The 26,562-nt window shown below is 34.9% G+C and overlaps 1 protein-coding gene across 2 annotated transcripts in view; it reads left to right on the plus strand.

The window, feature by feature from the left end:
• Positions 1 to 16,178: 16,178 nt before the first annotated feature.
• LOC143229497 (E3 ubiquitin-protein ligase MARCHF8-like) overlaps positions 16,179 to 26,562 on the plus strand; it is a 44,748-nt gene continuing 34,364 nt past the window's right edge. Inside the window, exon 1 of one of the 2 annotated variants that reach the window (XM_076461900.1) lies at positions 16,179 to 16,238. In XM_076461900.1, coding sequence (XP_076318015.1) covers positions 16,194 to 16,238 — 45 coding nt within the window. In that variant the 5' untranslated portion in view covers positions 16,179 to 16,193. Of the gene's footprint in view, positions 16,239 to 16,354; positions 16,857 to 26,562 lie in introns of those variants that run through there. The other variant, XM_076461899.1, reaches the window with a different exon arrangement.

The following is a 26,562-nucleotide window of genomic DNA, read 5'->3' on the forward strand; positions in this document are numbered from 1 at the left end:
TTTTATGTACTGCTCCTGTTGTTAATCCAGATTTTGAGACATTACAGACACTGTATTGAAGAATTCTTTAGGTGCAGAATCCTAAATCTTTCTAAACTAGATATAAGTCAGAAACAATTCATCTAACTAGTAAAATGCCAATACTACCTAAAAGTATTTAAAAAAAAAGCATTTTATTTCCTACTTCACAATGTCTCTAGCTGAATTTATAAATTAATGTTTATTATGTTCAGTGTGGCGCTATGAGTATATTCTTAACGTAGATTAGACTATGTGACTTTAAATTAATTTAACACATTATATTTAGACTTGTATTTGGTGGATTTGAGTAATGCGTTGTAACGCCAGTGGAATTCATGCATAACAATCGCCCCTAGTGGCACGGTAGTATGTCTGCGGGCGTACAACGCTAGAAATAGGGTTTCGTTATCCGTGGTGTAGCTTTACGCTTGACTACAAACAAACGAATAAAGCATAAAAATTCTGCTGAGAATATGAGAAAATTCAGCCATTAAAAGAGTAAAAGTATTTTGTTAAAGACATCCAAGCAAAGAAGAAGCCTTGAGAAACAAAAATTGTTTTACCTAAATTTTGATATGAAGCGAAAAATAAAGTATTTTGTATTTGTTTTTATAGCAAAGCTAATAAATACATGTCATAATTCTTAGATTTTCACTATCGACAACAAAGGAGATAACCAATTACCAGCAAAATTCCACCTACTATTCGAGCTTTTAGAATGTATTCATATCATAAAGTGTAGAGAGTATTTTCTGGTATTGTACACAGTTTCAATCTATTACTACAGATCAGAAGTTCAGACCTTCACCACAGGGCCAATAATTGCCTTACAGAATCAAGAAGTTTAAATTAAATCACAAAAGTAGGCAATGAAAACTTTAAATGGAACAGTTTATTTTCGGGTTAGACATGTTATGAAACAAACAGGACATGTTCATTCATCAATAAGGCAAATAAAAAGTCAAGATATGTGTAAAGTATAGTTCAAATGGAATGTTCCAATATTTGATCTAGTCAACAAAGTGATTAATTGCAGATTTGAAATAGTGTTTGAATCTATGAAAAGTTGAACTTCATCTTTAGCAGTCCATAACATTGTGTCTTTTGTAAAGCTAAGAGAAAAGGCAGTGTTATTTTTAGCAGGTCCATCAGCTATTACATTCACTCTAATACCAATGTTTCCAAATTTCCAAAAGGAAATGGCCCGGCATCGCCAGGTGGTTCAGGCACTCGACTCTTTAACTGAGATCGTGGGTTCGAACCCCCGTCACACTAAACATGCTGGCCCTTTTAGTCGTGGGGGCATTATGATGTGACGGTCAATCACATTATTCGTTGGTAAAAGAGTAGCTTAATAGTTGGCGGTAGGTGTGCTGACTAGCTGCCTTTCCTCTAACCTTACATTGCTAAATTAGGGACGGCTTGCGCAGATAGCTCTCGTATAGCTATGCGCGAAATTAAAAAAACAAACAAATAAACAAACCAAAAGCAAACACTTTGGTGATCGCCGACAACAATAGAATTCAACAGAAATCCAGGATAATTGGTATTTTCATTGGTTTTTAAAAAGAGAAAGAGCTCAAAGAATCACTAAAAATGACCATGTTACAAAAGAAAGTCCCAGTGGGATCTAGCCAGAAGAAAGAAAGAAGGATGCAGACAAGTTCAATAATAAAATTCTCAAAGTAATCCGAAAGACAACAAAATTTACATAATTCCAGAAAATGGATATATAAAGTGCAAACAATCTTTACAGTGAACATGTTGTAGAAGCCTTTGGTATCAGGACTTCCCCGCCTAGAACATTAGAGATGTAACTAGTGCTGAGAAATGTCAGATGTTAAAAGATGGAACCAAGAAGGAGAAGAATCTATCAAGATTTAGTGTTGGCTTGACTTAAACAGGCCTGCATTAATTTATTTACCATTTCACAGACAAATGAATGTTTGAATGCATTTGAAGTTATAGGTGATTAGATCTAGCAGCCAGATGTTAGAAAGTTGAACTTGGTGACGACAGCAAACTAATGACTGATTTAGTAATTGAGATGGTTTGTATGAGTTTTGAATTAGCTTATTTGGTCTGTGTACCATAATCACCACTTATAAAAGACAAGTGGCGCTTATACTGAAGAAGCTGCAATGGGAAAGTTGCCTTGTCTGTATCAAGTGTGTTTGGTCACAACTTCAATTGTTCTGTTGAAAAACTGAGTCTGGTATATCAGTGGATAAGAGAAGGTAAGCTTAAATATCAGAGTGATGTGAGGCTGGTTTTAATATGCGACAAAATAATAAGACCTGCAGTTTCTTTGGTATTTGTGGCCAGTTTTTAGAATCACCATACAGTTATAGGCTATCAAAAAGCTGTGATGCGCCACAGATCCACTAATGAAATATGATTTAGTTGAAGCAATATTCACAATTATAATATGAGCTTCTACTGATTACTGATTTCAGCGTATTATCAAATTTAGATGATAGAGTAAAATGTGTAATTGCACATGATAGTCAAATGCTGATGGTTTTTGATTACAGTTATTAAACAATAAAAAAGAACTGCTTGAAGTTCTGGTCTTCGTGGTAGGTAGTTCACCATTTATATAAACTATTTGTCACCGAAATGGCCCATTTACTTTTAAAATCCAGAAAGAAATGACTGCATGTTGAATTAAAACAGTGCAAAAGTGCAACTTTGCTATACTGCATTTCCTGTGCCACAACATGACAATACCAATAGATTGTTTTGCAAAACAAGACACCTTTGCTTGTTCATTGAGTATTTTGGCTCTAACACCATTTGCAATCAAGTCATAAGAAGGAAATTCTGCTAGTGGGGAATACGATATTTAAAACTGTAGAAGTTCTGAAGACTGGCAGATTTTTAACTTGTAGCAGATACTTATGATTTGTTGGCAATAAATTTCAACAATAAACAAACAATAAAGTCCACTGGTTTAAAAGTAATATATTAAAACAAGTTAAGTGTATACACAAAAGTTGGTCTCACTTTTGATTACTACAGTTATACCCAGAGTTAGAAATAATTATCTCTTTTTGTCAAAGTTACTTTATAACACAGTTACAAAAGAAATTCTTCTTCTTTACTCTGTTGTTACAATACAATTTGTGATCGTTTCACTTTAGAAAACGCCATTATATGCCTTTTATGGATAAAGTAATAATCATGCAGTCGAGATCTAGCTATCTATTGAGCTAATTAACCTGAACTACGTTTTGGCGGATAGTTTTTTAATAGGCTAAATGAGGCATAGAGCTTTCGAAAGACCACGTGATATTATGATATAATAATTCTTGAGAAAAACTTAGAAAATTCTAATAACATGATTCAATAATACAAGAAGCGCTAATTCATAACAATTGAACCACACACGCACGATTCACACAGTTCATAAACAAACCTGTGATAAACTAGAGCTTGCAAAAATAACTAAATTTGTACTTATTCTATACTTAAATAGTTGTGTACATCTAACAAGGGCTATAATCTAGTGTAAGTAGTAATGTGAAACATGGAGAGTGTCGGTTGAGAAGCATGATACGGGTGAACATAATTTGCGGCACATGTATAAGAAGTTATGAGTTTAGGAAAGTTTGCTATGCTAATGATATTAATCTACAAGAGTAGATCTCAAATTCTTTTGTGACTAGTGGTCTTCTGATCTCTTAGGAAAGAAATGGTCTTGACCAAGTCCTCACACATGTCTGATAACGTGATGGTAGTTCTGCTTGTTGCAGTTGATTTGATACATCAAGTGATTGTATGTATACATTTTATGGAGTGTGATATTTAAAGGTGTGTGTGTGTTTTCTTATAGTAAAGCCACAAAGGGCTATCTGCTCAGCCCACCGAGGGGAATCGAATCTCTGATTTTAGCGTTGTAAATCCGGAGACATACCGCTGTACTTGCGCAGGGCAATATTTAAAGGAGATACTAATTTAGAGAAGCTATTTATGGGCTGGTTCTGAAGTTGTACCACTATCAGCACAATGAAACCACTTGTAAACAGAGATTCAAACTGAGTAATCGGCAGTTTGACGTGAATTACACCAATTTCATGTTTTACACAAATTTTAAATTCAGAAATTAAAGATTTGAAGGCAAAGAGAGGGAAGATGTAATATGCATATTTTAAAAGTTCACTATCTTTTCCGGCCCGGCATGGCTAAGCATGTTAAGGCATGCGACTCGTAATCGGAAGGTCACAGGTTCGCATCCCCGTCGCGCCAAACATACTCGCCCTTTCATCCGTGGGGGCGTTATAATGTGACGGTCAATCCCACTATTCGTTAGTAAAAAGAGTAGCCCAATTGGCGGTGGGTGCTGATGACTATCTGCCTTTCCTCTAGTTTTAAACTGCTAAATTAGGGACGGTTAGCACAGGTAGCCCTCGAGTAGCTTTGTGCGAAATTCAAAAACAAACAAACACTATCTTTTCATATTTAATAAGGTACGCTGTTAAAATTTACCCTAAGATTTTCAAAATGTTTCATCTACATAGATGTATGTAGCGTTAACTATAGATTATTGGTGAAGGAAATGGTTAAGTTTATTTTGCTATGTTATCTATTATTCTGGAATCTATGAAGCCATGAGATGTCACAAAAATCTTCATGTTGGAAAGATTTCTGAAACGTTGAGCACAGTTGTGAGTAAAGTGTAATACAAATTTCTCTTCTTTTCCATGGGAATGATGGACAGTGATGTGAGTATATAACACAACATGGAAAGAAGAACTTTCCAGTTGTTTTCATAATAATATGTTTTCTCAGTTGGGAACAGATGTTCCCCGCTAGTACAGCGGTATGTCTCCGGATTTACAACGCTAAAATCAGGGGTTTGATTCCCCTCGGTAGGCTGAGCAGATAGCCCTTTGTGGCTTTGCTATACGAAAAACACATGGGAACAGATTCTACACTTAGTTTCTCAGAGCTTTTTTTCTCTCTTCAGTAAAAGCATATACATTCTGATCGTGTTTGTAGAGATAAATAAAATCTGTTTCATTTTTTTTTACAGTTTCTTTCCTTATTACAGTTTAATTAGTTATATAATTAAAAATTATTGTGCGATACATTTCTTGGTTGAGTCTCAAATTATTATATGTGTCCTACTTGATTATTCTTAAGAGAAATATATGCACCCGAGAATATCGCAGAAAATATTAATAGTACAAGTTATAATGGATGAAACTTCATAAAATAATAGAAGGGTTTGTTGTTATTCATCTTTAAGTGGCACCATGAAGATTCTTAATAAATTCAAAAGTTGCTGGCAAGCGTCATTTGAAATATAAATGTGTATTAAAACTATATTCTTAAATTCTTCAGGCCATAGAGTATTCGTTTCCCATCTAGATAGATTTAAGATAAATACATGTGTATAGTGTGTTAGCAATAAAAAGTTGCATTACATTTACACAAAGGCTAATCACCAGATTAAATAAAGTGTAAGATTTCTTGCAAAATGACCAAAAACAATATTATGTCTTTAATTTTACATTGAGACAAAATCAGATAAAATGACAGATTTTTCAGCTCTCTTGCTATACAATCCACAACATAATAAAGTGTGCTATTAAACAAAGTAGCAATACATTTGTACTCTTGAGGCACTCCCTGAATGAAAGAACAAGGTATAGAAAAAGAAATGTGATTTTTGACCGAAAACGTTTGTCAATTCAAATATTACGAAGCTAACAGAAGAAGTGCCCCAATAACAGACATCATAAAAATTTAGAAGAAATCCATCCCAAATACTATCAAAGGCTAATTTAAAGTAAAAAAAAATACAGCAGTTACTACAAAAATAATACAAATGAATAAAACAAACTAAAAAATCCATATGGATGAGATAAACAACCAACAGAACTTCTTTGTAAAATCTAGTCTGTTGGAGAAACAACAAATTTATATTATGTTCAATGGATCAAAGAAACGAGTTAGTTAAGTCTTCCAAACTTTGACAGAACATGAAGACGAAGAGAGAGAAAAATCGATGAGAGTTTAAAAGAAGTGGGATCTACCAGTATTAAAGATGGTCACATCTGCAAGGTTACAATCCTAGGACTAAATCTCGCTGTCACTATACAAAACCAAGATAAATCATAGCCTGACCATCAAAGTGAGTCACAATAAAATAAGAAATTCCTTACGATTATGGAGACGAGTCTCTTTGACGAAGAGTAGCTTGCAAGTTGTGTTTAGAAACTATGTTATTTAAAGGATAGGTAATGGACTATCAGGCTCTGAGTACTGTTTGCTATACATATTTTCGTAGCACAATGTTATGACCTGGTAAATACATACTGAAACGTTTTATCGCTGACGAGCAGCAAAGTAAGAAATAGCGACAATGAGAGAGACCAGAAGATCATCAAAGATTCATAGTTTTCTTAGAAGTTGTTCATTGTTTTGAAACCAATGACCCTGACCAGTTTTTCCACTTTGTGGCCTTGTTTGTATCACGAACAAACACAGACCTTATAGCATATTATACTTGAAGGGAAAGTTGCTGAAACATTTTAAAGATAACATAATCAGTATTGAGACAGACGAAAGAGCCAATGTTTTGTCTTTATGGAAAACTGCATAATCAAGTTTCAAATAATTTTACCATTAAGTAAAACATTTGAATGTGGACCTCAAAAAATTCTTTATTATCTTGCCCAGGTTACTGGGCAATGATATAAAAACATCAACTTGTTTCAAATACGTTTATCCGGATATCAGTGAAAAATCTGATGTTGAATTTTTTTTTTTTTGCATACTATAAACGTTATGAGCATTTCTCAATAAAATTTGAAAGAGGACAAACTCTGATCTAAAAGCAGCTGCAGCTGATCAAACCATGATGCAAGCTGCACAGCCACGAACAATAACTTCACCACTGCAAATCAGTTAAATGTTCAGATGCACAGGATATTTGGCTCTAGATGTTCAATTGACACTCTTGGTCACATGGGATTTTGTTCTACTTATTTCAAAGATGCAGAAATTTGAAATCAATCTACTATAAAGCAAGAAGCTTCACTTATTCAAGACATGCAGGAAAGTAACAGTATGTCAGAAAGGACTCTTTATTGTCTTTTGCAAAATGGACAGACATGATACTTTCCACAGCATGGGGATTATAACTCCAAACAAAGCCGAATTCCATGTAAAGTTGAAGAAATAATCTTTATTGGGCAAACAGCCATATACTACCACAACTCCAAGTAAAATAGCCTATCCTTTGTGATCCTTAAAGATCTCCCTGAAGTTTATGCCTCCAATGAATTTGTAGCATTTGATACTTTGTAGAATATTTCATGGCCTTTAAAAATTTCAAGATCTAGTTCGTCAGGTTTTATGCAAATTTTGTAATATGGCGTTTATTTTGTAAAGTTTGCATTAAGTAGTGTCGTCATATCACTTACTTTTATTAGCATCTTTATAATTTATATATTGTAAATAGTATTTTCCTTAGCACATAGTTGTTCTATCGTTAAAGCGCTAACTGAAGGATTTTTGAAACAAAATGGTACACATCCATACTCTAGATATGATGTGTAAAAAGGTGCCGTGCCTTCACTTTGTTGCAAGATTAGAGATGCATTTATTTTTTATTATTTACATCGTCTTTAATGTTCATTAAAGTATAACACTTTAAAGTAACTTTACATGCTAAGAGATATGTTCTCAACCTTGATCAAAAATTAAAGATGTTTTCTTAATGTAACGGGTGGGTTTTATTCCATTATACAGATGCGAGATTGATTTGGAATTACCTTTAATTATCTAAATTAGATTTAACTGGATTAGTGACCATTAGGATATCGAAAGCTTCTGACAAAGCTATAATAGTTAGATACTGAGCTAATGAAGTTACATTCTGGAGATACAAATTTATTTGTTTTGTTTGCTTGTTTTTAAATTTTGCGCAAAGCTATACAAAGGCTCTCTGCATTAGCCGTCGCTAACTTTGCAATGTAAGACTAGAGGGAAAGCAGCTATTCATCACCATTGACCGCCAACTCTTAGGCTACTCTTTTACCAACGAATAATGGGATTGACCGTCACTTTATAACTCCCCCACGGCTGAAAGGGCGAGCATTTTGGTGTGACGGGAATTCGAATCCACGACCCTCAGATTACGAGTCGAGTGCCTTATCCACCAGGTCATGTCGAGCCAGGAGCTCCAAGTCTAATCTTATTTGCCTTAATACAATTTATTTGTTTTTTGCTAAAATTTGTTCATTTCCCCATATTTATAAATTTATATGTCAATAACTTTTTGTATTTTTTTTACAGCAAACTCACATCAGATTATTTGCTGCGTCCATAGCAAGGAATCGAACCCTGGATTTTAGCGATGTAAGTACGTAAACCTACCGTTACCCTACCGAGTAAAAAATATACAATACTTTTAATGTTGTTATTTTTATATTAATTTTATACTTTTTATGAGTTTATTTTATTGTATTTGAAAATGTGTTTCTGGGAAGAAGTATTAAAGTAAATGTTCTCCATCTCATATTTTACCTTTGATATGTTGTTGGTATATGATTTCATCATCTAAAATATTAAGTGTTAGCTTTAAAGCAATAAGTTGAATGTCAGGTTCTTTTGTGAATAATCTTACTGGGCCATTAATAAATTGAAAAGACATTAATAATACTTCATTCATCCCTATTATCTATTGCGACACGATTCAAAACCAAAAAAATATGATTTTGACACATAACAAAGTATACCTATAAAGTATAAAATTAACATCAAAATAACAACTTGTAACTTATTGTTTATTTTTCCCTGATGAGATAGCGCTAAATTCAATAATAAAATAAGTAAAATAAATGATATTGCTCTTTCTTCTCTTGATAATCATAATTCTGCTACCTTAATAAAGAATAATTAACAGCCATAAAAGTCAACAATAACGACAAAATACTGATAATAGAATATAGAAAAGGGTAATATTTGTGTTGTTGTTGAATTAAGCACAAAGCTACATAAGGGGCTATCTGTGCTCTGTCCATCACGGGTATCGAAACCCGGTTTTTAGCGTTGGAAATCTGCAGACATACCGCTGAGCCACTGGAAGCTAATATGCGTGATAGAAAAAAAAACACGTTTACTTGTTTGTAGTTACGCAGAAAGCTATTTACAACGGACTCTGCTCACCACGGATATCGAAACTCAGTTTCTAGCGTTGTAAACCCGCTGACATACTTCTGATTTTAATTTGAAGTTAACTGCAGATTCTTTCTCCCAAATTACCTTTACTTTGTCCAAAATAATTTCGGTGTTTCGTTCATAACTAAACAGGAGAAATGTTATAGTTGTATTGAATAATATTATCTATTAAATCGTATTAAAATATTTTGGATGATACAATAACGTTTTGTGCTTAATTACAAACGAATCACAAACAAACAACAAACAATCAGTGATGTCGTGAAAACCCACTTGTAAAGAAATATATATGCAAAAACGGCTCGTTTGGGTTGAGAAAATATTTTACATAGAAGAGCGAACAACGTTTCGACCTTCTTCGGTCATCGTCAGGTTCACAAAGAAAGAGGTAACTGACCGGAAGCTGACCACATGTTTGAAAGGGGTTGTGCAATTGAGTGACCGAAGAAGGTCGAAACGTTGTTCGCTCTTCTATGTAAAATATTTTCTCAACCCAAACGAGCCGTTTTTGCATATAAACAACAAACAACTTTAAAAACTAAGTTGCAATTACTCACACAAAAAAACTATTTGAGTTTAAGGCCATCGATACCTCACTCTGTGTTTTGTATGACGTTCCAAAACATATAGGCCCGGCATGACCAGGTAGTAGAGACACTCGACTCGTAAACAGAGGATCGCGGGTTCGAATCCCCGTCCCACCAAACATATTTGCCCTTTCAGCCGTGGGGACAATATAATGTTCGGTAAATCCCACTATTCGTTAGTGAAAGAGTAGCCCAAGAGTTGGCGGTGGGTGGTGATGACTAGCTGCCTTCAGTCTAGTCTTACACTGCTGAATTAGGGACGGCTAGCGCAAATAGCCCTCGTGTAGCTTTGCGCGAAACTAAAAAAAAAAAAAATAGCCAAAATATGTAAAGCAACTTGCCTAGTACTACCTATAATTTCTTATAATACGACGGTAAATTTCCCTATTCGCTGGTAAAGAGTAGCTTAAAAGTGAGTGATATTGACTAGCTACCTTTACTAATCTATCATTTCTAAATTAGGGATGACTAACGTAGATAACCTTCGAGTAGCACAAAATTCAATCCACACTAATCATTTTTATATTAATAACGTTTCTTCCAGGTTAAAAGAGGTACACTTTGTTTAAGTCTATTCTTTGAAAAGTTATGAGACATTTGAAATTACCGACGAACAAGAAATATAGTGGTATATATATTATAAAATTACCACATTGAATGTATAAAAGTTGTTGAGGGTTGTGAACAGTAAATCACATTTCGTATTTTATGGTATTTATGTAGCTAAACTGACAAGAGTAACAATGGGATCTAGGTTAGCACCGTATCAAGCACCCCTCGGTGTGGATTCCTGTATGTGGTGAGTGGACCTCCCAGAGAAGGTTCTGTTCTTTCAGTTTACCTCCTCTGGGATCTAAACATCCATCCAGATGTTTGTCGTGCGTGGCGACCCCTGAAAGGGAGGAGGGGATCCTGGTGATTGATGGATCCAACCTCAACACACCGCTTTGGCCTTGAATTTCTGCAGACGAGAGGTCTTGGGGTAACCCCTCCCCCAGGGTCAGTCAACTGGTCCACTTGGGCTAGGTTCAACCGAGTACCAATATCAGATATTCGCAAGGGATGTTGTGGACACTGTGTTAAATGATGGTGTTTGAGTATAGTGCTTATGAAACCCTGGCTTTACTACAATGTCTTTGTTTGGCATTGTAGAGCATCTTCTCGTAGGGATCCTTGGTGGGTGAAGTGAGTGGGCACGAAATATCCCTTCTTTATTATGGATCCTCCAAATCAAAATAAAACAAAAAACAGAAACAGATCACAGGTAAAGAAAGTTGACGAGTCAAAGTCAACACCCATCTCTGTCCTTACCATTCCTTCCAGTAACTTCCCAAATCCACTTCCTTTGGTTTCAGGCTTGGGAGTTTCCTCGGTTCCATCTTCTTTTCGTTCACGCCCTCAGTCGTTGGAACCTTCTTTCAATGACAGAAGCCTGCCCACTCGATCCAGAGCGGGTTCCATGGATGTTTAAAAACCTCTTTCTACTAAAGATAACAAAGAAAAAAGACGTGGGCCCAAAACTGAAGAGCTTTCCACCCAATTCTCCTCCATGTAAGAAAAATAGTTACATTGATACAGTAGAACTGTCGAGGTTCCCATTCTAATTTAGGTGACATCAAGGCGCTGATTAATTTTTATCATCCTGTGTGTCTTTCCTTAGAGGAAACATTTTTGAAAACTGCCGATATAGTCATCTCTCAGTAGTTTTCTTTATACTTCAATGACAAGTTATGCGATGGACGAGTTAATGGAGGTGTGGCACTGCTGTGACGTTTACATCATTACGTTCACCTGCCACTATTAAAGCAGGATACTTAAATAGTAAGGTGTGACCATATATTTCCAGCTTTCTCCGATGTTTCCAGTGCCAGGAGTTGAGATATTCAAGGACCTCTTGTTGTGATCTTTAACGTGTGTTAGTTGTGGTGGCAACTGGAGCCACACTGTATTAAATGTAGTGATCTTGCCCTAAATGGGTGGAAAAGAAAGAGTTGTAACATTTAAAAACTGTAAACAGTATTTCGTATCATGAGGCTTGGAAGATACTGTCCCCAAGATCACTTCGAACATATGCTGCTGCACTCAGTTCGACTGCTACAGTGAGAGTGCAAACAGATCTTTCTGTGCCTCCAACAGAGCCGTTTTCCAACCCTGTGAAGAGGCTTTTGCCATTCGTGGTTAAGAGAGTAAAGAGTCAAGACCTCGTCCAATATCTGTACCTGCCAATCCCTCCAGTGATTTCTCGGGCCCACTTCCTTCAGCACTGACCTCTGGTATAGGGTCGGGCTCATCTTCTTCAGCCCCAAAATGTCGATCGATCATTCGTTCTCGACCTCAGTCGCTGAATTCTACACTTACTGACAGACATCTTCCCACTTGATCCAGGGCAGATTCATGGAGGTATAAAGACCTCCTTATAAAAAAGAAAAATGGTGTGGTCGTAAACCAAAATGTTCTCCATACAGTTCACCACCTGAATGAAAGTGGCCAGATTGACACAATAAAGCTGTTGAAGTTTCCATTCAAATATAGGTAGCATTAAGGATTTGACTAATTCTTATAATCCTCTGTGTGTCTTCTTATAGGAAACATTTCTGAAACCTGTCGATGCAGTCACCTTTCAGCAATTTTGTTTCTACAAAAATGACAGGCCGTGTGATGGACGTGATGGACGATTGTATGGAGGGGTGTTTCCTTGAGTCGTACCATCACTGTTTTTTCTACCTATCTCCTAGAGAGGTCTATGATCAATCATATCTTGATTTCTCAGTAAACAGTTGCCATCTTCCTTTTTAATTGTAGGGGATTTAAATGGGCATAATCCCTCTGGAATAGTGCTGATACTGATGGGAGAGGTCGTTTGGTAGAATGTATACTCTCGGATCACAGCGTTTCTCTTTTCAATACTGTTTCATACACATATTTTCATGCACTTAGTAAGTCGTTTACTGCTATTGATCTCTCCATCTGCTCCCCTTCGCTGTTCTCTTATTTTTCTTGGAAGGTTGACAGTGGCCCACAGGGCAGTGATCATTTTCCGATCATTTTGAGAGAGACTAGCCATGGTCGATGCCACACGACCCGCGTGTCTTGATAGAAGTTGGCCCTCTTTTGCTGCTCTCTAGGTACTTGATCCTGCTGTCGTCTGTAAGCCATGTGTGTTAGCAGTAACTGACTGTATTGTTTAAGCAACTGCTCAATCTATACCTAAAGGCTCGGCATGTTTTCCACTGTATCCTCGTCCGTGGTGGAATCCTGCCTGCCACATGGCTCAAAAACGGGGCTGAGATACCTTTCGTAGATATCCCACACTTTCGAACCATATAGCTTTTCAGTAGACCCATGTCTGTGTCGGTAAATTTGTATTTCCCATGGTTCCTGAGATAAAGTTCTTAAGACTTATCTCTGACCATAAGCTGACCTTTACATCACACCAAACAGCTGCGAGTCAAATGTACAAGGGCACTGAACATCCTCCGTGTCCTCTCTTTCACCTCTTGGCGCTTTTATAACTGTCTTTACTGTTTGCTTCAAAGCTTCGATCCTTACCACAGCATCCCACCTGGGGTTGGTTTTACTTCTTCAGTGGGCCATGCGTTTTTAGAACAGATGGTCTACCACTGTTCCTTTTGGCCTTCATATCTAGGTACAGTTGGATAAATTGGGTCTGTGCTTTGATGACATTGCTGTATCAACTGGTCACACCATGGTTTATTGCCATTGCCAAGTGTGACCTCTCTTTGAGTCATCTGATGAAGGCAAACACTCCCGATTGGAATCACCATCTTCTATTTGCCAAATATCTTTCGAACCATCCTTCCATTCCCATTTGTACGGATAATTCGAAAGAAGGTCACTCTGTTGGCTCTGCCATGGTATGTTGTGGTTTAGTAGTTGCACACAAAATCCTCTCTACAGTTTCTGTGTCCACTGTCGAATTGTACGCCATTTCTCTCGCCCTGGATCACATAGAAGCTAAGCAGTACTCGAATTGTACCATTTATACCTACTCGCTTTATACCTACTGGCCCTAGAATTGCTTCACGTCAGTTCTCACCCTGTTCTTGTCGATATTTACAACCGACTGGCCCATTTCTCTTTAACATCTATTTCTATCCAGTTTTTCTGGATATCAGACCACGTTGTTATTCGCAGGAACGAGTTCGCTGACACTGCAGCTAAGTTTGTTTGCTCTAGCGCTACCATTGCAATATCTGTTCCATACATGGATTATGGTCCTGTATTTAAGGCTCGGCTCCGCGCTAATTGGCAGTCGACTTGGAGTGAGCAACGTGATAACAAGCTTTTCCAAATAAAATCCTCTATTGGACTTTGGCAGTCTTGTTTCCGTAAGGATCGAAAAGAGGAAGTTGTCCTAACAGGATTACGTATTGGTCACAGTTTAACTCATCGTTTTCTTTTATCTGGGACTGATGCATCAATGTATGGTCTGTGTGACACTCAAATCACATAGTTCACGATTCACTGTTATGCTGACGTTACGACTCTGAACGACGGTACCATTTTAGATATGTTTTTTTTTCCATATGCTTACCCCTGACACTGGACAGTGTTACTGGCGAAGACGAAACTGTCCACCTAACAAATGTGTTTAATTTTTTAAAGGCCATTGACCTTTTTAACGCCATTTATTTTCTAGTTCAAAAATTGGGCATTGTTTTGTTTTAACATAATTCCTTTTTACAAATTTTAATAATTGTTTTTTTTTTAATTTTCACAGGTTGTTCGGCGCAGGTATCCTAGTTGCTTTGCGCCATAAAACGCCTAAAAACAACTAATCAACCTTGAATAGCGAACTTTATTTTAGCTATTATGGAAACAGTGAATGAAAAGGTTATCCTTTGAGTTTCAAGACATATTCATGATACGTTTATTATGTTTAATAATCTTCACGACATTAATCAGTTAATGAAGTATTGTGATATGTAACACAACGATAAAAAACTCAACATATTATAAAGAAAATCATCTGTATACACTGATAACGATAACATTGCGAGTTTGGGCGTATATGTATCACAAAAACACACCTCATGGTTTATATTGTAACTTTAACAGTTTAATTCCAGAGTTGTTTAAGTCTAGTTTAATTAAATTCATTCGTAATGTTTATAAAACAACCAATATGTGTATCTTCTTCGGAACTTTAAACATTAAACATGTTTGTGAACAAATATAGCTTTCAAAATAACAATGTTGATAGCACCAGTACTGTTTCTTGTCAAGTATAAAGCTACACACTGACCTGTTCCTCGCTGGAACAGCGGTAAGTCTTCGGATTTACTACGCTAAAATCAGGGGCTCGATTTCCCTCGGTAGACACCGCAGATAACTCGAGGTGGCTTTATTATAAAAAAAAAAAGACACACACACATACAATGAGTTATCTATGCTGTGTCATCCACGAGTATCAAAATCCATTTTTTTTCTTGTTAAAAGCCTTCAGGGCTACTGCCGAACTATTGAGGGCTCGCCACAAGCACCACATTAATTATTTTAGACGGTAAAAATGTAAAATTTCTAAAAATGTCGATAGCCGTATACTAATAATGTCGATAGCAGTAAACAACTGAAACATTTATAATTGACTGTCACATGGCAACAAATCGTCGGTAATACCATATGAACTACCTGAGTAAAGCCGTTAATGCTTTCTAGTGAAATAGAACATTTCTAGAGAAAAACTGTTAAAAGCAATAATTTGAATACAGACAACAAGTCTAATCAGTTAAAAATAAAACGTTCCTAAACTTCCTTTATCAACAATATTATCACAAGCATACTGAAAAATATAAATCAAATGTCAAAAGTCAATTGTGTAAGGTTTTTAATATAACTTATTCACATATTGAGTTAAAAGCAATTAGATTTATTCTCGAGGCCCGGCACGGCCAAGCGTGTTAAGGCGTGCGACTCGTAATCCGAGGGTCGCAGGTTCGCATCCCCGTCGCGCCAAACATGCTTGCCCTTCCAGCCATGGGGGCGTTATAATGTTACGGTCAATCCCACTATTCGTTGGTAAAAGAGTAGCCCAAGAGTTGGCGGTGGGTGGTGATGACTATTTGCCATACCTCTAGTCTTACACTGTTAAATTAGGGACGGCTAGCGCAGATAGCCCTCGAGTAGCTTTGCGCGAAATTCCAAAAACAAACAAACATTTACTCTCGAATGTGATTATATACTATCACGCTTCCCCTACCCTCATTGGCCCAGTTTGTGGACGTTTGATACTAATATCAGGTTTAGATACGTGTGTTTGACAAAGCACAGATAGTACATTGTGTAGTTTTGTACTTAAAATACAAAGAAACAAACAAAAGCGACAATATTTTGTTCAGTTCAAAGATAAAATATCGCTGCTGGAAACATCTAATGTCCAATAATACTTTAAACGTCTTATACGTAATAATCTACAAGGTAAGTAGAGAAGAATATGCAAATTTGACAATCAGCAACTAATGAAGTAAATGTAATCACGTTTTCAAGTAAATACGTGTTATCATCAAAACATCGCAATTTATAAGAAAACGTTATATGAACAACTATCGCTCGATGAAATGGCCGGATAGAGACTGTTATATTATGTTTTTACTTGCCTTCCACGCACCTTTATAATTTCGTGAGGTTAGTCTTTGTTACGTCACATGACGCTAGGGATTATCGTACTAGTTGAGACATGAGGCTGAAAGCCACCGAGAACGACTATAAAATCTTAATGTAATATTATAATAGACATTTTTAAGGCCATGCCTTTACTTTTGAAGTTTTGTTTTTATTCTCATAATACGTCAAAATTTAATCGATTTCTCCTGTATAAAATAGAAAGTATATAATTTCATGGTGATGCAGTTCTGAAAATTAACAGTGCTTCCAAGGCGTAAAGACATACTTAACGCTACCCAACCTAAACTAAAACACGGAGACACCATTTGCGATGTAAGGCAGAGAATGCCGCTACAGCAGATTCGAATTACACCAGCCGAAAGAAGGCTCTTCGTGGCTGAAAAGGAAACAACCAGACATGATATTTCGAAGGTCGGTTGTCTTTTAAAATATTGTTAACCTCTTTGTTATTATGAAAGTTCACTTTATTTATGATTTGTCTTAGAATGCAGTTAATTAACGCATAACATGAAGGTTTTTAGAAGGAAATGCGGAATACCATATCTGTGGCATTTTAAAGTAAGGTGAAATTAACGTCTTGTACTATTAATATTATTATAGTAAAATTTATTCTACAAAACTAGGAAATAATAAATAATAGAGAAAAAGTTAATATTGATCAGTTGTTTTTGGTTTTGGAACTTTAGTTCAAATTATTCCGAAGAAACGTGTTTAATCTGCAGATACCATATGGAATTTTATTCTTTAAATCTGTTCTTAAAATTGTATTATTCTTTATAAAGAAATATTATCATTTCCACTACTTGTTTCAAAGCTAAATGTTTAGAAATATATCTTGGTTTGCCATTTTCAACACATTATTTAATTAGTAATAATTGTATACTTACTGCTCGAACTTTTAAACTTTACACGCTACAGTGTTATTAAGCAAGTAATAGTCCAACAATCAAGTGTTAATATTTTATATAGTTGTTCGATATTCTCCCACTCTTACCCTTTCATATAGTTGTTTCAGCTAAATTAATCACATGAATGTTCTTTACCTTTTAGTTTTTGTGAGATGTTAAAATCAATACCTAGTAACTCGCATTAGGTTGCAAGATCTGTGACGTGTTTGTGTTCAAAACATGGGCCGTATAGAGAAATAGTGTAGGCCTTCGTGATTTTAATGCTAGGTTGTCATTAGAGCAAAATTTGAGAGTTAGGCGGAGAAAAATCACTTTAAAAACTGGGTAACATTACAGGAGTGTAGGCAGAAAGGTATAAAGGTTCTAATTATTTGAGAGTAAGAAATATGAGAAGAGAAGCTAATATGGGGGGGGGGTAGGAGTGCAGTGATTTTTATTTTTCTTAATGTGAACTTGTTTCCATTTTGTAAGCAAATGATAAATCAATTTTGCATTCGGAAGTGGGCCGTGCTTTTAAGTGTAAATCCGAGGTTTCGTGGTTCGCGTCGTGTTGCCACAAAAAGCGCTCATATTTTATGGTCGTTGGTGTGTTATAAGAGTGATAATCAAATCCAGTTATTTAATCAGACAAGAGTAATTCAACAGTTGTCGGTGGATGATGTTGACGAACATTATTCCTTTTAGTTTATGATTGCAAAATTAGTGAGGGATAAGTAGAGATAGCCTTTTGTGTAATTTTATGCGAAAGCTTTGAAACAAAGATTATATATTAATACATCTTGTTACACAAAAATTACATTTACCACAGGGTACAAATTTGTGTAAACTTAATTGAACATCTGTAACAACTAAGTGTAACATGTTAAGTATAAAGGTAGTGTAATTCGGAAGCGATAAGAACCAATCAGCTGAAGATCACAGGAAATAACGGCCATATTGTATATTGAATACTCTACACCTGCTATAGAATTGTTTTAATTAATAAATTTTGGACAAAGCTTACGGACATCTCTTGTTATTGAAGTTTCATGAAATATGCATACTCGTCGATAAACATTAATCTATTTCATGTATATGTGTGTGCGTATCGTATGTTACTAAATGGAGCTAGGTTTAGCAAGAACAAAATTAGACTTGCATTAAATAATACACAACCAGATACATAGTTTGAAGTGTGTGTGTGTGTGTGTGTTAATAGTAAGAGGTCAGAATATTTTGTTCCCGATATTTTCGTTGCAAGAAAAACTGTTTCTCTTGGATGTGGACTTTTGTTTTTCGGATTACAATACTGTGCAAGTTGAATGATTACAGCAGTGCACTTGCGCTTTAATAATTTATCACAAACAATGTGATAGGTAGGCACCTTAAATCAGTTTCAGGATTCTAGTCGTAAATTTAGCTGCAAATGGAAAACTCAGTATTACAAATACTCGAATAAAAACTTACAAACTACTGAGCGCGATAATCAGTATGTAGGACTGGGTCGAGAAAAAAAATCTCTTCTGCATTCAGTCTATTACTTTGCATACAAGTAATTGCTAAAATTCTGTTAGCTTTATTTGAGCACGTAATTACTATTATCGAGTGTTTCACAGCCTGTATAACGGTGATATTCTATTCTTGTACCACGTGTATTTTTCTTTAAATAAAGAAGGAAAAATAAAGTTTTAAGCATTATTTCCATATTTCATAATTATCAGTTTTTTACATAATCGCTAGGTAGCAACACATTTTTCTTATAGCGCAAGTTTGTGACTTCGTTCACAAATAATCTGCTAAAACTATTTCTGTGAAAATAATGAATAATTAAAATTAAAAGTATCAAATCAAGTATTTATGCAACTGACAGATCTGCGTACATGTTATGAGTTTGAATTTCTTAATTATCAAAACAATACATTAAAGAGTGGCCTACTTCCAATTTTCTGTTGGGCTAAACCTAACAGCTGTACGTCTATGCATGATATCGTGCATCATGGCCTGGGATCCATATGATGTTCTCTGTATTAATCGACGTAACCCTAGCATGCTGTGGAATCTATTGTATTCGGTGATTTTTGGGTGAAGTTGAAAGGCGTGGGTTCTGCATGCACTTTCTTAACGGTGAGCTAGCACTCCAGGGTACTTTCACCATCCTAAAGTGACCATTTCAGCTTCACTGGCTCCAATGAATTCAAAATGAAGGGGAAAAAATGACAAAATTAACAATTACCATTTTACAGAGTGTTCGGAAAGTCACTGTGCACTTATATATTTATTAACAGACATGTTTCAATATAGAATATAGGAGGTAAATATGAATGACAATTATAAACAATGTTGAAAGTGACCCCCGTTGGCATCAATACAGGCCTGGATCCTTCTTATTTTGTTTCTAAACACCGCTATCAGTTGCTGGCTTGAAATAGACTGGATAAAATATGATTACAAAACTGCACAGTAACTTTCCGAACACCCTGTATAAGTAAAAGAAATTTTCATTTATCAACTAACTTTATTAATTGTTTACAAAGGGGACAAATTAGTAATTAAAAACAAGAATTAAGTATCAATTTGGGATGACAATAAAAAAAAAATATTCAGAAACAACGTAGGAGTGAATACAAAAACCATCCAAAACATTCACTGCATTAGTAGCCAGACCTATTCAGTGATTACTTTTGTCTGCAACTAAATATATTAAATTCCTTTCAGGTTGATGAATAAAAGCATTTAAACTGAAGCGTTCAATCCAGTTTTATAGTAATTTGTAACCACAAGCTTATAAAGCTGACTCGTAGTTACTGGCCACTTCTGTAGGGATTTTTGTATGACTTTGTTTTCATCCTTACCTTGTATCATTACTATTTGACATTGCCATCCTGCATCACTCTTACCTTTAACAGTTTTATTACTTTTAATTGTTATGACAGACTGTATGGTGTTATCTGCGTGTTACAGTAGAGAGACTAGTTCATATTGGTCTCGTTAGTTGCTTGTCTCCTGTTGAACAACCCAGTTGATCTTACTGAAGTAACAATGTTTGTAATACATTGCAGCCACAAGACGACGAATCCTTGCTTCCATTAATTTATTCAATACAGAAAATTAAGTTATTACGAACACCGTTGCATGTTGTGTTCAATACATTAGCCGAATACTTGCTTCAGAAGTAAAGACCAAAGGTACTAGAGGAAAAATGTTTTTATATAATTACGTGTGAATTACATGAACAGTTAATTTTAATATCCCACAGTGTGTTAGTGATAATGAATAAACAAAACACATTTAATAGAAAAATCAATTAAGTTTATAACTCCAGTATTTTCAGTGACTTTTAATATAATTGGTTAGAAAGATAGACCAGCTGTGTCTATAAATATGACTTCTATCTCGGAATAGAGAGGATTATGTAGTTTTGCTTATGTTTCTTTACATAACATTGAACATACGATAGGATTTGAAGATCCAACTAATGTTTGTATAAGCCCGTAAGGTATGCTTTTGTCTTAATATGCTACTGTCATTAACGGTATAGATTGAAACATTTAATGTATGTTTTTGTTTTTTATGCTTTCATTATTTTCAATTGTTTAGTTTAGTATATAAGCTTATGACTAAACTAAACCTCCTAAGATGGGCGAACCTCGTAGAATATTATTGGGTTTACGGTAGAAAATACTGTAGTATTCTAATCTCCTAAGTTCAAACGTAAAAACTGTGTATTTAATTGGTTATGCTCATTGCCAAGTCAATTTACGTTTTTAATTTTTATTTCTTTTACTGTGACTGGAAATTATTCATTAACTAAAGTTTTTTTTTTTTAATTAGGCCGAAAAATCTATATCCCAAATTATTTAATGTCTGTTGCATTCGATAAACATTTAGAGGTTATGTTTTTGTTTTTTAGAGAGAAGACTTATTGGGCTGCTTGCTGCATGTAGCGCGGGAAATCGAACAACCGATTTTAGTGTTGTAAGTCCATAGACACACTGCTGTCATATTTGGGAACAGAAGGCGACGTTAGTCAAAACTTTTCAGTATTTGCACAGCTTTTAAAAATGCTGTGTTAAAGCAACCTGTTTAATAATGTTTACTTTTGTTTTTTGATTCGATGATCTGCAATATTTTCAGTAATTTATCTCCTCTTCAAAAGCCACTATAGAAAACTTGGAATATTCCCATATAATGTAACCTGAACATATTCAAATTAAAAGTTACTGGGTGATTATATAATAAATTCACATCAGTGTTCAAGACCCGATTACAATATATTGACAAATACGTAGGACAAGGAATCTCAAATTGTGATACGCATACTCTGTTGGTGGTACGTGGAGATAATGTTGGCGTTATACGATACAATTAAAGTGTGTGTGTGTGTGTGTGTAATTAAGCCTTACCTCAGTTTCCCGCGTACAAATATACCATACTTTTCTCATTTACAGACTCGCCTTCCGTCTGTATAGAATAACCAGTATTTTCTTTCATTTAAGTTTAAACATCGTACTACGTGTTTAATTGTGCTACAAAACTTATCGTTCTCAATGTGTTAATATTTTTTTTTACTAGGTTTATCTCATATTTAATTAATTAGGTCTGAGTTTGTACTTCAAAAATGATTTAAACAAATTGGTACACGAGCGTAAAAAGTATGAGAACCACTGATCTTAATCAGTTATCAGAAACAGTATTAAAGTAAGTGGGAAAATCTTGTGCGTAATGACACGTTTTCGACATAAAATATGCTACGTTGATACATTTTAAAATGAGTTGCTAATTTTTGCGTTTTTATTTTGTATTGTATTACAAGTAGAACGATAATATAAACTACAAAAGCAAAGATATCTCGTCTTGAGGGGTGAAATTATTAATCACGGAAAATAAAGGCTTTCTTTTGAAGGTGAAACTACGAAAAATGCATCTTTCGGTGTTGTAACTAAGAGCCATCAGTGTTTACAGCTGTTTATAAATGGCTTAACTGAATTTTTTAAGAACGTTATTCATGCAGGAATTGTGATTTTTAAACGAGTCATTAAAAAGTACACGTGAAAGAGAAATACTCAACGTCAAAATGACGCTGACGTTGGTCATGTTCTAAAATAAATGTCAAAATGTATATACTTTTATATGGATTAAGTTGTATCTTGGTTATAATTTTAGCAATTCAACACACTTCGACTCTTGTCTTAAGATATCTTACAAAAAAAAAAAAAAACAATTACCGCAACAAAATAAATGCGTGTTTGATATTCGTGAAGCTAGGACGTTTCTTTAAAAAACAATTACCGGTAGAAAACAAAATTTCTTACTGGTTTCAAGTAATCTTGTTTTTTGTAAAAACAATAAACGTCACCATAAAAAGGGAGTTAACTATATGTCGCACTTTCTTGAAGGGGAAAAAAAACTGTTATCATCTAACCTCAGCAACTACATTAGTGACGCAGCAGTTACTGGAGCGATTCTACGCTTAAAGATTTACGTGTCAGAAAAGATAGCGTAGCAACGAGTCTTATTTTTAGTTCTAGTACCCACTGGTGGTTTTCAGTGAAGATCTGTATAGATGTATACTGTAAATTTTTCGGGGTCACCCTGATGATGTTATTAGTCGTTATGTGTACGACTGTGTTCATCCTATCGTGTACACGTGTACTATCAAAATTCAGTACATTAAGCCACTGTTGTCAAGTTAACGTTTGTGAATTAAAAATAACAGCAGCAAAAGAGTTGAGGTGCACGTGTGTGTATAAATATCACTTATCCCCTCGTAGTTTTAATGTATAATTGTTTGAATCGTTTGAAAGTTTGCGTTTGCTTAGTTGTATGACGTTTGAAACATCGTTTGTTTTCAAGCCAGTCAGGTAGAAACGCACAGTCCTGGTCGTTTCTCTGCTTCCATGGATTAAATAGGAAAACTCGTTTTGTCAAATGGACGAAAAAAAGTCGCATCTTGCGAGGGGCTTCTTTTTTTGCAACTACGTACATTTAGTAACTGTGAAAATAAGGATAATTTCTGTTTCGTATTAGTTTTGTTTCGATATTTGAAAATACTTATTTCAAAGTAATAAAGCCTATAGACGCTTTCACTTTAAAGGTGCGTGTTCGTTTTATGTCTTATACTGAAGAGGTACAGTAGCAATAAGTATGTTTATCTTGTTTACCAACGTTAGTTTTAAAGGTAATAGTGTTAAAAATTAAAACTGGAACAGTAATGTCTGTTGAACCATCTAATGAGGAGCGTGGAACGATTTGGTAATTTGACGTGTGAAACTGGTACATCGAAAAGTCGTACTTGCTAACCAGGAAGATTGGAAGATCTGATAGTTGACATGTAAAACAGATTGATCAACGTGTAGTACTTTTAACCAGGAACGTGTAGCGATCAGATAATTTGACATTGTATAACCGATTTGCAATGGAAATTACATATTCGTTAACTATTAAAAGTGCAACTTTACTCTTAACAACGGAACCCGAGTTAAATGTTAACTGGTCTTTTTCTCATGGTCAATACTCTCTGGTTTACATTTTCACTTTCATAATAGATAACGTGTATTAAGTTGCTTCTGTTAAAGTATTTTGTATATTTACTTTCTTTTTACATTATACGTACTAGACTTGCATATCTTTTAAAGTATTAATACTTTTATCTTCATAATATTTCATTTGCTTAAAATTGTGAATTGTATGAAATTGGCCTCAGGAAATAGTTTTAAAACTTTCTATCAATATTATTGCATCGTAGTATCTTAGTAAACCGTGTAGTTCGTCTCCTGTTATTAAACAATATCTAAACTTGTTTTTACAAATGATGTAACACAGTTGTTTCATCACTCGTACCATTCTAAATTTATTTATTACACGAAAACTTTTAAGATCAAAAACCATTAAATCTAAGAATTCCATGCAAAATATTTCTCCAAAATAAATGTAAAGTTTGGTCAGTAGTAATATAACCTTTTCTGTTTGGTTCACAACAAAGCCAGTTTGGGCTATCTACTGCAGGGAATCAAACCCTGGATTTTAGTATCGTAAGTCCGTTAGCTTACCGTTGCTCTTCTAGGAGGCAAGCTTTCCGATATCCCAGTTGATTTTCATGAAGTTTAAATTTTTTTTTTCTATCTTTTCAACCTTCATATACATATACATGTTAACTGGATGTTGTAAGAAGCAATATTAAAGAGGACGACGTTTCTAAAGTCTTTAGCCTTCAGGACGTCGTCAATGGGTAAAATAATCAAAAATCTATTATTATTGTCTATTTTAAAGAACCATGTTTTAATAGCATTAAGTAACCTTCCAGCTAAAAGTAACATAACTCTGTATTATCCAACAATTTTGATGACAAGTATTCAGGGTAAAATTATGAAATGGTATAGAGAAGAGACATGAACCTATATTTTTGGTAGATATTGATAAGTTTGCCCATATATTTTGCTTAGATTTTCCACTTGAAGTATGTTGGAAGGTGACTAATTTACATATTCCGTAACAGAGGAGAATATGAGAGCTAGCTTGAAGCAAAGTAGGTGCACATCTCTGAAAGAAGCTCTCTCTCACATTTAATACAAAACAGTTATCCAATTAGATGACAAAATTGCTGTATTTCTAGACGTTACATACTATCTTATCTGCCAACTAGTAAAGAACTAACACATCGTTGGAAAGAAGCAAAGCTAAAATGTATTTTACTTGACATTCCAACTGAGCTGAATAATGATGCAGAAACTTGGAAGAAGTATATGAAACAAGGAAGTAGAAAACTCGTAGTACTGTCATTCACTACAACGTAACCAAATTTGTTTTTGAATTTTGCACAAAGCTGCTTCAGGGCTATTTGTGTTAGCCGTCCCTAATTTAGCAGTGTAAGACTAGAGGGAAGGCAGCTAGTTATCACCATCAACCGCCAACTCTTGGGCTACTCTTTTACCAACGAATAGTGGGATTGACCGTCACATTATAACGCTCACACGGCTGAAAGGGAGAGCATGTTTGGTTCGACAGGGATTCGAATCCGCGACCCTCAGATTACGAGTCGAACGCCTTAACCCATCTGGCCACGCTGGGCCATACAATGTAACCAAATTTTACATGACTGCCAAGGAGGGTACTATTTTTGATTTTCTTATGTTTTTTAATCAGTGATAAAAATTAATTTGAAATGGAAAACTGTGTTTGAAACGAGCAGCATACTGTTGGGAAAATTCAGTTATTTTTCTATTCTACGTTTGTAATTTCAATATTATTTTGTGTACACAAAATAGTGTGGCGTACTCGCCCATGTTCTTTTTACGGAAGTGTATTCTTTCCTTTCTTACACTTCCGCAATAACAATGTACATGTAAAGAATTCCATTTTCATTGCATTGGCTTTTTAGTTTGCTATACATAAAATTGATAAGTGTTAATTTTCTTTCTGAAGATTTATTTTAAATTGTTAACTTTAATCAGTTTCCGAAAATTGCTTACATTTTCTTTTTATATACACATGCTATTTCATTTAAGATTTCGTTGTGTAAAAACGCTACTTTTGACATTTTCATAGCTTAATGATCTTAAACAGCGAAGTATTCCTAGATGTTTCCTTAGCTTAATGAAATGAAGTTTTGCCCCTATTCTATATATCTTCAGGTTTTTGCGCTTGAACCTTTAACCTATTTCTGTAACTTTTGTTATTTTATTAGCTATTTAATTTTAGGATACTTTTAATGGGATGTTTACGTGAAAGCTAAATAAATTGTATAATTTTAATAAAATTCTCAGCTTCAGGATGTAACTGAATTCAGATGCGAAACTAAGTTCTAGTCGAATATTTTCTGTTCGTTTTCTTCACACAAGTAGCCTCTAGTTACTGATGAATTTAACAAACATACTTTACCCACTTATTCCCTGAAGCTACTAGAAAGGATTAATCAATAATGGTTCTCTGGTATCGTGTTAATTTTAAAACCACTAGTCACGGCGTTATACTTTGTGTTTTAACTTTTCTGAATTGAAGACACTGGAGGGGAAGAGGAAAACCATCCCTTGCAGAATGGGATGAAGAAAAACAAAAAGGATAAACTGCTTGAAATTTCTACTAGTTTTTGTTTCATGAAATAACACGAGAAGAGTAATTTAGGCTTAAGTTATTTGTTCACCGTGAGTCAGTAGTAAATTTAGACTTTCAATGCTAAAATACTTGGTTCGATTTTTGCAGTGGAGAGAACTCGGGTTGTTTATTACGTAGTT

Source organism: Tachypleus tridentatus, chromosome 10, assembly GCF_004210375.1.
Source record: "Tachypleus tridentatus isolate NWPU-2018 chromosome 10, ASM421037v1, whole genome shotgun sequence".
Lineage (NCBI taxonomy): Eukaryota > Metazoa > Arthropoda > Merostomata > Xiphosura > Limulidae > Tachypleus > Tachypleus tridentatus.